The 12,051-nt window shown below is 34.6% G+C and overlaps 1 protein-coding gene across 9 annotated transcripts in view; it reads left to right on the forward strand.

Annotated features, from left to right (window-relative positions):
* The window catches only part of BIVM (basic, immunoglobulin-like variable motif containing), a 53,169-nt gene that overhangs the window by 2,380 nt on the left and 38,738 nt on the right, over nt 1-12,051 (forward strand). For 4 of the 9 annotated variants that reach the window (XM_039849298.1, XM_039849291.1, XM_039849292.1 and 1 more), the window contains exons 2-7: nt 2,379-2,463; nt 3,604-4,201; nt 8,112-8,238; nt 10,470-10,565; nt 10,859-10,963; nt 11,188-11,282. In XM_039849298.1, the coding sequence (XP_039705232.1) occupies nt 3,724-4,201; nt 8,112-8,238; nt 10,470-10,565; nt 10,859-10,963; nt 11,188-11,282 (901 nt within the window). In that variant the 5' untranslated portion in view covers nt 2,379-2,463; nt 3,604-3,723. Of the gene's footprint in view, nt 1-2,378; nt 2,464-3,602; nt 4,202-8,111; nt 8,239-10,469; nt 10,566-10,858; nt 10,964-11,187; nt 11,283-12,051 lie in introns of all 9 variants that reach the window. The other 5 variants (XM_039849294.1, XM_039849295.1, XM_039849296.1 and 2 more) reach the window with 2 other exon arrangements.

The following is a 12,051-nucleotide window of genomic DNA, read 5'->3' on the forward strand; positions in this document are numbered from 1 at the left end:
CACACACACACACACACACACACCCCCCACACGGTTAAGACGTGCGAAAGAAAAATACCTGAGCATATATAGGGTAGCCTGGTCTATTTTGAGGAACAAAGAAAGCATACCCAGGAAGTGGCATTTAAAGGATATCTGAAGGATAAATGAGAACTAAATAACGGAGGGTGAGTAGGGAGTAGACAGCAGAGAATGGAAAGTTGGTCAGTGTGGAGGGAGTGCAGAGAGAGTGCAGAGGGAGGAAGAGGGAAAGAGAAGAGAGGTGGGGCCAGATAGGAGATGGCTTTTGGTTCTAACAGCAGAAGGTTTTAGGTTTAGGAGTTAGTTTTATGATCATGTATGTATACATAATTTTCTAACATCTATGCACAGGTTAGATTAGAAATGTCAACTCATGGGGGTGGGGTGGCAGCTAGGAATGAGCATGGTATTGGGAATGGTTTATAAAAATAGTGACAAAAGCAGATACAAGCTGTGACAAAATCAGGAGAGCTACAGGCTATGTAGTAGAGGGACAGCCTACCTCTGTACCTCACTATTTCCTGAGGCTTTAAATTAAAATATAATTAGTATAATTAAAATATACAATAACTGGCATCTATAATGACTGTTATCAGTAATAACACGCCTTAGTTCACTTGTAAGAAAGCCTGAGGATGCAATAATAATAGTGTCCTTGCCCTGTGGCGATCTCACTAACTGGGGAGAAATGACTAGGATCAGACAGAAAATAAGGAAAGAAAATAACACTATAGCAGTGTTTGGGTTATGGGAGTTGGATAATTTCCAGTTTCTCTAATATCTTTTAGTACTTTGTAGTTTTTTTTTTTTTGTAATTTGTTTTACTTATGTGATAAAAGCTATAAATGTTACAGTTTTTCAAAGAGAAATTTCCATTAACAGTGGTTCAATGAGAAAGTTTTCCTACCACTGTAAATTTACTCTTGGCTTTTATTGACAGTCAATATAAAATATGCTGTTATGTCGATGATCTTTGCTTTTTGATAAGAGAGTAACCAAAGGGATCATTCTTGGTTGGTGAAGCCAAAACACAAACAGATGTAACTAGACTATTAAACTTTTTATTAATTAAGTGCTATGTTCTTTCTTGTCTTTAGCTTCCAGGAAACTCAGCCTCTTTGTGTGCAAATGCAGTAATTTATCTTTGCATATGTTTTTGGTGAAAATATTCTACATATGTTCCAGATGAGCCTCTTTCTTAAAATCCCTACATTGCTATACAGGGAGTTGGTTCCACAGGCAAAATTCCATTCAATCTGAGGAAGGCAGCTCTGGCAAAGTAGAAGCTAAGCTTGAGATGAAGAAATAACAAGGGCAGCACCTGGAACATTTCTCTCTCCCCCACCTAACTAACTCCTGTAGCCTTTGCTCATTGCTCTTTACTATGACCATATGCTCCCTTTCATGCCTCATTCTACTACAACCCACGCACACAACCTCAATGCTGCAATAATACCTACCTCCATCCACCACACTGGGTTTTATAGAAAGGACTGAGGATAACATAAGAAGTAGAAAATGCTCCTCTAGGACATCTGTCAAGAATCAGAAAAAAACTCAGAAAAGCCCAGAGTGTGGGCTGTACAACCTCAGATACTCAGCTTCTCTGCATCTTCTTCCACTGTTACCATCATTGCCAGATGAGGAAGGAAGAGAAAACAGATTCCTGTGTAGAGATCCAACGCACCTACTTGTAGGATTTCTTGACTAAAAGGGAAGTTTCCAAAGTGAAACCATCAGAGGATCTATCTTTGGTGGTGAAGCTCCTGCCGAAGAGACCCTCCTGAAAATAACTATAAACTCTGCACAAATTACTAAAACATCACAACCTGAAGGTTTGAATAGAGAGCATTTAAGCATTCCTTAGAAATAAAGAAAATGGAATCTTTTCTAGGAGATATGGTGTCCTCCTGGTGTGGAGGTCTGTTTCCTTAAATTACATTAAGGACATGCAGTACCTTCATTAGTTCTTCTCACACTCAGGGTACTCATCTGTTATTATCGCCTGAGTCATAAGATTTTGTCATTCAGTATTTGTGTGATGGATTTTATATAATCGTTTTCCTGTAACTTATGAAAATTATTCTCATTTCTGATTTTTTAAGTAAGCAAATGGGTGGAAGTATTAATGGGTAAACATCAAACTGGTCATCTGGATAGATTCAATCTCTTGAGTGCTGCTCCTTAACTAGAGCTCTGTACGCTCTGCTCTGGTACCCGCATTGGGTCGCCTCGAATACCACCTGTAATGGTTTCATTCACCAAGGTCTTCCTTTTGTATAAAGCTTCAGCTTCCTCGATGCTCTTGGTTGCTATTTCAACTTTTCTCTGTTTTTTTTTTTTTCCCCCCCCTAAAGGAATCAGTTTAGACTTGAATTTCAGTTTTTCCTGAGACTGATCAGAAGTTGGCGACTACCTGGATTGGATCCTGTATTCTGTCAGGTGATGGATGTTTTAAAAATTTAAATTCTGTATTTTTTGTTGATTTAAATCTGTGTTCATTATCATACATTCTTTATGACTATATGCTTTTTAAATAACCTCACTAATGCATTATTTTTCTAGACAGCTTCATTGAGGTATAGTTCATACACCATACCATTCGCCCATTTGAAGTATACAGTCCTATGGCTTTTATGTTCACAAAGTTGTGCATTCATCACCACAGTCAATTATAGAATATTTTTATTACTTCAAAAAGAAACCCCATCACCCCCAACCTCCTCTTACTTTCAGTCCTATGTAACCACTATTCTACTTTCTGTCTCTATGGAATAGTTTTGCTCATTCTAGACACTTCATGTAAATGGAATCATACACTTTCTGGTCTTTTGTAACTGGCTTCATTCACTTAGCATAATGCTTTTAAAGTTCATCCTTGTAGCATTTAAGGTTCATTCATTTATTTTTATTGCCCAATAACATTTCATTGTATGGATATGTTACATTTTATTTATCCATTCATCAACTGATAGACATTTGGATTGTTTCCACTTTTTGACTATAATGAATAATGCTGCTATGAATGTTCTCATAGACATGTTTTCACTTCTCATGGATGTATACCTGGGGTGAAATGCTGGATCTTATGGTAACTCTATATAAATGTTTGAGAAACTGATTTCCAAAGTGACTAGACCATTTTGCACTTCCATTAACAGTATGTGAGGGTTCCAATTTTTCCACATCCTCAACAATCCTTATTATCTATCTTTTTAATTATAGCCATACTGGTGGATATCAGATGGCATCTCATTATGGTTTTGATTTGCGTTTCTGTGATGGCTAATGATGCTGATCTTCTTTTCATGTTTCTATTGGCCATTTCTACATTATCTTTGGTGAAGTAACTATCCATATACTTTGCCCATTTTTAATTGGGCTATTTTTCTTTTTCACTTAATGCATTATTTTCAAATAAATTTTTAACAGGACAGATGGTCATTAATCATAACTCTAGGCATATAATAGTTGTAAAATAAATAATTATTGAATGAAAGCATATGAAACATTTTTTAGGGCCGTTTGAAGTGCCTGGTAGGTTGTTGATCATTGATCTCTCTTTCTCCTCCTCCTCCTAGGAGTCCATTTTGCAGCTCTCAAGATTTTATAGAATGCTGTAAACAATTGTCTCAGTATTTTTCAAGAAACAGAAAGAGTTGCAACTTGCTCCTTGTTATAGAACTTTTATAGTTGCATTCAATGCCTAACATTGCAGAAGCAGAAAGGGCAAATTATTCTGGAAATGGTGAGCACAAATCTGAGAAGAAGTCTCCTGAAGAGAACCTACAAAGTGCTGTACAATCTTTCTGCACTCGTGCTTCAGGAGCACCTGTGGGTCCAAAAGGAGATGGTCATTATCCATGGAGCTGTCCAGTGACCCATACTCGAGAGAAAATTTATGCCATCTGTTCAGACTATGCCTTTCTCAATCAGGCAAACTCAATCTATAAAACTCCAAATCCAACCCGCTCTTCTTGCCTGCCTGATAGTACCTCTTTACCTGCTGGAAATAATTCATCAAGATACATTGGCATCCCAACTAGTACATCAGAAATCATTTACAATGAGGAAAATAGCTTAGAAAACCTATCCAATAGCCTGGGCAAGCTACCTCTTGCATGGGAAATTGATAAATCTGAATTTGATGGAGTGACCACAAATTTGAAACACAAATCAGGTAAGGAAGGAGTCATCAAGTTCACATGTGAAAATAGTAAGAAAACAAACAATGTACCTTGTTTAAAATTGCTATTAAGCATGTTTTCCTTTTATAATACTTATCAGGGAACATTGCTATCATGACTGTCACTGCAGTTTAAAAAAGTAACTTTGTACATAAGACATTTGGTTCATTAATGTGTTGCCACCGGAAACTTCAAACATTACCTTTGCATTTTGAGAGCATAGAAAAATATAGGATACTATAGCATACAGATATTACAGATAAGTACATAGTAACTTAGAAATGGTTAATGAGGTAGCTGGAACAAGCTACTACTATTTCATAGTTTTGCAGGGACATGAATTCATATTTCCCAATTAAACATCTAGTTTTCTTTCCTAGCATATAACATAGAGGCTTTTTTGTCATTAAAATTTTTTGAGTACCCAGCGAGGTCTCCAGGTACCACTGAGTAGGTTGTGAACTGCACAATTTTAGTCTGTTTACCTGGGGAGTTCACCTAGGGTACAGTGCACAACCTTCACAATTGCAGTGTGGTAGTCCTCTAGGAGTATGGGTTTTGTTCATCTTTTCAAATAACCAGCTTCTAGCTGCTAATTTTCTCAATTGTTTGTTTTCTATTCTATTGATTTTTGTTCTGTATTATTTCCTTATTTTGAATTTACTTTGCTCTTTATTTTCTAATTTCTCGATTCAAGACTTCTACTCTAAGCATTTATACTCTAAATTGCTAAGTACTGTTTTAGCTGTATTCCACACATTTTGATACTTATTTTTATCATTTAATTTGGAGTATTTTCTAATCTGCCTTGTTATTTCTTCTTTGGTACATGCATTATTTAGAAGTATGCTATGTAATTTCTAGGTATTTGGGGTTTTTCTAAATGTTGATTTCTAATTCAATTCCACTGTGGACAGAATACAAATGATCAGACTTGTTTTATGACCCAGCGTATGGTTTATGTTGATGAGTGTACCATGTGCACTTGAAAAGAAGGAGCATTCTGTAGTTGTTGGGTATAGTGTTCCATAAATATTTATTAGGTCAAAGTGTTTGAAAGTGTTGCTCACATCTTTTGTGTCTCTATTAAATTTTAAATTCTATTGATTGCTGAAAATGGGATGTTAAAAATCTCCAACTATATTGTCTTTTCTCCATTTAATCCTTTTGATTTTTGTTATCATGTAATCTGAAGCTCTGTTATTAGGTATACACACTTATGATTTGTATTCCTTAATGAATTGACCTTATATCATTATGAAATGTCTCATCATTCCTGGCAATATTTCTTATTCTGAAAGCTACTTTGATATGTACATACCTTCTCTAACATTTTTTTAACTAGTTTTTACATGGCGTATCTTTTTTCATAACCATTTATTTTCACCCTGTGTCTTTTTATATTTAAAAGTACATCTCTTAAAGATAGCTAAGTATATTCAGTGAATTGTTTATTTCAGATATTGTTTATTTTAGTTCTGGAATTTACACTTTTAAATAGTTTCTGTTTCTTATCTTGGATTTGCTATCTTTTCATTCATACTGAAGCATTTTATCTATCTCATAAAGCATAATTATAATACCCATTTTAAAATCCTTATCTGCCTATTTTAAAATCTGGGTCATCTCAGAGTTGGTCTTAGCTTTTTTCTTGAGAATGTGTCACATTCTTTCAGTTTCCTCACATATTCAGTAGTTTGGGATCGTATCCTAAATATTGGGGATGTTATATTACCATGACTTTGGATTCTGGTATATTCCTCTCGAGAGTGTTTTTGTTTTGATTTAGTAGCAATTAATTTGATTGAGTTAGTCAACTCTGTCTCTTGAAGATATCTCAAATCTCAGTTCAGTTCTTTTGGCCTTTGCTATGCTCTTTGCGGTCTGCTCTGTATATGCATGGTTCAAGAGTTGGCCTAGGATTTGGGCCAAATTTATACACAGAATTTGGGCCTTCCCTTCTCTGGCTACCCACTTTCTAGGGTCCTCCCACTTCACTTTCCAGAGACAGTGATTGCCAAAAAGATAGTGGATATTTATTTTACTTTTATTCACTATCCTCAGACCTTTTTCTAAAAGTCAGTGTGGTGAATACAGGTGTATATACGTATGTATATTTGGTGTTCAGGTTATATGGGTGTATTGTAAGGAGTGGAAGAAGGAGTATTGCAGTGACAAGGGGCAATGGGCAAAGGTTACTGGAGTTGATGAGGCGGGGGAGACAGAGTCTTCAGGTGCCACTCTTTTATGTTCTCCTCTCAAACTTAGCTTCCACTTGGACAGAGCTTTCTTCTTGAAATTAAATGGACTTTTGCTTGTTGGATTAGCTCTCTGTGGCAATGTGAGACTGTTATGAAGGATGCTCATTTGGAACATAAGCTCATTTATCCCCAGGGGCTCATGGGAATAAGTTAGAGAGAACAGAGGGCACACTTAGGTAAGCATTAGAGGAAAGTGTGTGGGTACAGATCACTCAGCTGCTGAGGTCACAGATTACCATGCTTCAGTGGCTTCTAAAATTCTAAGTGGCTGGGAAAACTTTTTAGGGAATTAAAGCATTATTGGGCTGTGGAGACATCTCAAGAGATGATAGAAAGTAGGTTTTCCATCTCTGGCTCTCTAAGATTTATTTATGAGTGATAGAAATTTGTCAGAATGAGATTTAGCTCATGTTTGCCAGAGGTTGTTTAGCTCTGTGAGAAATTTTGTGTTCTCTGTGAAGACTTTGAAAAAATAACTGGAGGGAAAGGGGAGAAAAATAAACTTGTTTCTGGATATTATAGTCTTTGCTATTATGACATTTTATAAAAATTAGAGAAATTCCTTGTGTAACAATAGTTTCAGAGTTCCACCTGGTTTTGGGTGCCAAATGATTTCATCGTAGAGCATCTTAAATGAATAAAACAGACACTTTTCCATGTGTGGGCATATATCTATATAACTTATGTTTCAAAATTTATGAATAACTCATAAACAAAATATTAGCTTTTATTTAATTTTGTATAACATTTGATTATTTCACTTAAAATAAAATATGTGTGATGTTATTAAAGTATTTGAGCATAGCTATCTGAAATGTTAATGGTATTTTAGTGAAATGAGGCTTGGAGTTATTTATTAATATTTAATTTATATAACTTTTTGACTGAGTAATCCATTAGCATGGTTCAGAAATAAAAAGCATAAAAATTAAGCAATGTAAAGTCTTAACTCTCATTTTTGTCTTCCTTTTGTCCAGCTCTCAATTCCTCTTCCCTCATAGGTAACAACTGTCATTTGTCTTACTTGTCTTTTGGAGAGCGAAGGAGACAGAGAGCAAGAGAGATAGAACAAACAAACACGCACACAGAAAGGAGACTTTGTTCTCCACTCTAGTTCCTTGTGCTATAGTCGCATTTTAGTAATGCACACGTGTGCATCATTTTAAATCCATTTTGTGGTCTCTGTAGGCCTGGAGATATTTTTAAACATAACATCATTGCATTATTGGATCTAGTGTTTTTACTTTCTTAAAAAAGTTACATTAATGTGGTTTTATTGTTTTATAGAAATGATTCATTTTTTGGAAAGCGGTCTAGTTAAATATTTTATTGTTGGTAATTTGATTTTCTAAATTAAAGATTTTGTGATCGATTATTTTACTAAGTAAGTGACTGGCTTAGGAATTGGAATATGCAAATCTGATAGGAAATAACATTCCTGGTTTTTTAAATTTGTTTTTATTCTCTTTAAAGTAGGAGAGTATTCTTGAAGATACACATATTTCTTCAATATATATATATATAAATATCATTTTAGAATCAGTGGCAGTTACTTTTTTATTTTGTTTCATAATTAATTGTATTGCCTTGGCAATATACTTCGTTTTAACCATTTTGCTTATTTTATATTCTTGTATTCTAGGCAATGTAAAGAAACAAATTTCTAAGAAAAAAACTTCAGATAAAAAAGGAAGACATCAAAGAGAGTGGCCTCAATATTCTCCTCTTGAAGATATTAAGCAACGGAAAGTATTAGACCTCAGACGATGGTATCTCTAAAAGTTGACTTTTTTTCCCCTTAACCACAATACCTAATAAAGTAGTCATACCTAATAAAGTTAACAGTATTTCCTTATGATCTAATTCCAAGGCTAAATTTAGTTTTACCAGATAGTTCTGAAAATATCTTTATGCCTTAAATTTAGACCCAACCATGAACTATACTTTGTATTTGCTTGTTGTAGCCTATATGTCTCTCTTAATCTAGAACAGTCCCCACCTCACTCTCCCCGCACCCCTTTTTTAAGTCTAGGAGTTTGACTTAGTAGAGAGACTTGGCAAGATATATTGTAGAATGTCCTACTTTCTAGATTTGTCTGATTTTTTCCCTGTTGATTAACTAAATTATATAACCTTAGTATTTCATGAAAACTAGAGTTTAGATATAAAGACTTGATTAGATTTTGGTTGAACATTTTAGGCAAGGATACTGCTAAAGTGATCCTCATTTTGCATCACATTAGGAGGTACATAATATCTGTTCACCCAACATTAGAGCTCCTAGAGTGATTACTTGATTTAGGAGGTGACAGCCCACATTGTCTTGATTTAGCCCACATTGTCAAGTTCTTTCTTTCCCTCTGCAGCCATTAGGTAATCAGTGATATGACAGTAGCATTAGGCTAATATCCAGTCCCTATAAACTTTTTACCTAGTGGTTTTGGCTAAATCCATTGATGATTCTTATTGGAATCCTTGCTGTGAAATGGTGATATCTCAAAATTCTGTCATTTCTTCTGCCTTTACTGGCTAGCAGTCTTCTCATAAGAAGAGCTTTCTCTTATTAACTGGAGCTCTTTGGTTACCTTAAAATACAGTTTTAAATTACTAATCTCTGATTCGAGGTGTTTAAAATTATTTTGTGTGAGGTTTTAGAAATATCAGATTTGTAAAACTTATTTAATAAATATCGGACCCTTAACTTTGGTCTGAGAATACAGAGATGCACAAAACATGGCCTTGTTCTCTCAAGGTTTAAAATCTAGTTGAGAAGAGGGGACTCAGCAGATAAATATAAAATATTTCAGGTAATTTGCCTGGCGATGGGTCTGAATAAAGAACCAACATGAGAGGGATTAATGATCAGCCGAAAGCTTCACAAAGGAGCTGGTTCTTAAGAGAGGAAATATGAGGGAACGGAGAGTGTAAGGTCTTTGAATGGATGGTAGAAAAGTGTCTGGCATGTTAGTAATGAAGGGTAGACCAGCTTGTCTGGAGTGAGGCTCTCAGGAAAGCTAAGAAAATTGCCCAATATCACATGGCGAATAAGCAGATCATGTTTTGAAACCAAAGAGAACCAGACTCCAAAGTCCATGTTCTTTCTTTAGAATGCCTTTCATGATCTATTTCTTGGCTATCAAGCTAAGGATTTAGACATTTTTCCCCTGGGGTAAAGATAAGCTATTGATTTCTTAACAAAAGTCTATTTAAAAAGATAAATTGGTAGCAGTTAGTATGAAAAGTATATCGGAGTAAAGTGTAATGAAAAACATTAATTTAGTTTCTTTGGAGCACGGCTTTGCCCATTTTCGCTTCTATTCCCTTAGACTTAAGACCTAACACTATAAAACTCCTAGAAGAAAATGTAGGGGAAAAGCTTCATGACATTGGATTTGGCAATGATTTCTGGGATATGACACCAAAAGCATAGATGACAACGGCAGAAGTAGACAGATGGGACTACATCAAACTTAAAAACTTCTGTGCATCAAAGGAAACAATTACCAAAGTCAAAAAGACAACCTATTAAATGGGAGAAAATATTTGCAGATCATGTATCTGAGAAGGGTTTAATATTATATATGTATATTTGTGTGTGTGTGTATATATATATATATATATATATATATATATGAAAAACTGTTACAATGAAGTTGCAAATAATCAAGTATGCAGCTCATCTAGGAGTTCTCACTCTAATTTTAGTAGTTGGTGTCTAAATTTTTGTACCATTATTTTTTTCCCATTGGTTTGGATAACATCCACTTTAGTGGTTAGTCATACTTAGCCATCTTTATTAAAATGAATATGAATGATTTATTATGCATTTATGATGTGTTTAATAAATATAACAATATTTTCAGTGAATAAAGATTTTACATTAGTTTAAATGATCAAAGTTTTCATTATGTTGACACTTTTAGTTGCCATGAGTGTTATATTTTCTCTATGCATATTGTGTAGTTATTCAAGCAAAGAAAACAGTCTTTTGTTTTCTTAGGTACTGCATAAGCCGACCACAATATAAGACTTCTTGTGGTATCTCCTCATTAATTTCTTGTTGGAATTTCTTATATAGCACAATGGGAGCTGGAAAGTAAGTATGTTAATTTATTGGTATCTCTAAACTCCAATCTCAAGTTATTTGGTGTTGCTTCTTTGATAATGGAAAGTTTTAAATAATAAATTTTCATAAGTTGAGAAAAAAACTGATGCATTTTATCATAAGCCTTTTTAGGTAAAAATATATGCATGAATTATTTTCGATACAATAAAAATTAAAACTATTATTAAAATTGTTTGCAAATCAGAGAGACATATTAACATTGAGACAAGTTATATTTGCATGTGACTGGAATTATAAAATAAAAGGTAATGTTTCTTTTTTAGTCTCGCACCTATTACCCAAGAAGAAGCTTTACACATTTTGGGCTTTCAACCCCCATTTGAAGATATTAGATTTGGCCCTTTCACTGGAAATACAACACTTATGAGGTACGAAGCCCTCACTTAGAGGCAATACCTTATTTCTAGTTCTAGTTCTGCAGACTAAGAATGGAGTAGATGTCTATTAATGGTAAACCATGTATCCAGCTGCTGGGCGCCAGCCTCTGGTAGACATGCCAGACTTGGGCTCTGCTTGAATTTCTTTGGAATTGAAATAGGACCATCTTTGTAATGGAACTGTTGCTGTGAGCAGATCTTCTTGTTATTTTCAGATGGTTTAGACAAATTAATGACCACTTCCATGTAAAAGGATGCTCGTATGTTCTATATAAACCTCATGGGAAGAATAAAACAGCTGGAGAAACTGGTAGGTAAACATATTGATACACACATGTACATATATGCACGTGCACACACACATGCACACACATGTATATGCTTTAGGGTCCATCTCAAAGATTGGCTATTTTATTTAATGGGACTTTATGTAAACTATAAACACAATCTATAACTTCTATATCTCTATTCAAGGGGTATATAATAGTAATCTGTAGGTCACTTTTCAGTATACAGTTTAATATTTTTAGCTCTTCTTATCTTTGCATATAGAACTTTTCGACCTTTAAGGCATGTCATAAATACTACTTTAACATATTGTTTGTATTATTTGGGTCCATGGTATGTGTGTGTGCATGCGCTGGTAAAATTCTTCCAAGAAGCAGCATGGAATTTGCAGTTCCTCTTCCTAGAAGGGAATGCAAGGATTTGAGGGTATTCGATGTTAGACATGCATAAAAACATAAAACAGGAAGATAGATTGCGAAAGTGACAGAGTTCTATTACGGAATAGTCTTGGTTATAGCAGAGGGTAATGGGGTTGATTTTAAGGATTGTTTTAGTTATATGCTTATTAAATAATTTGCACTATTCAAATAATTTCCACTATTCGACCATTTTTATTTTTTAATTTGACAATCTTTTGACTTTACAAGTCAGAAAATTTTAATATGGTATTAAAGAAAAAAATGTTCTGACACTTGTTAAAATGATAAAGAAGGCTTCATTCAAGACTTATAATTGAGGTATTGCAATAGAGGAGAGAGATTGGGCTCAACTCTTAGTACAACAAAGGCGGC

Source organism: Pteropus medius, unplaced genomic scaffold (genome assembly GCF_902729225.1).
Source record: "Pteropus medius unplaced genomic scaffold, Ma_sr-lr_union100, whole genome shotgun sequence".
NCBI classification, from domain to species: Eukaryota; Metazoa; Chordata; class Mammalia; order Chiroptera; family Pteropodidae; genus Pteropus; species Pteropus medius.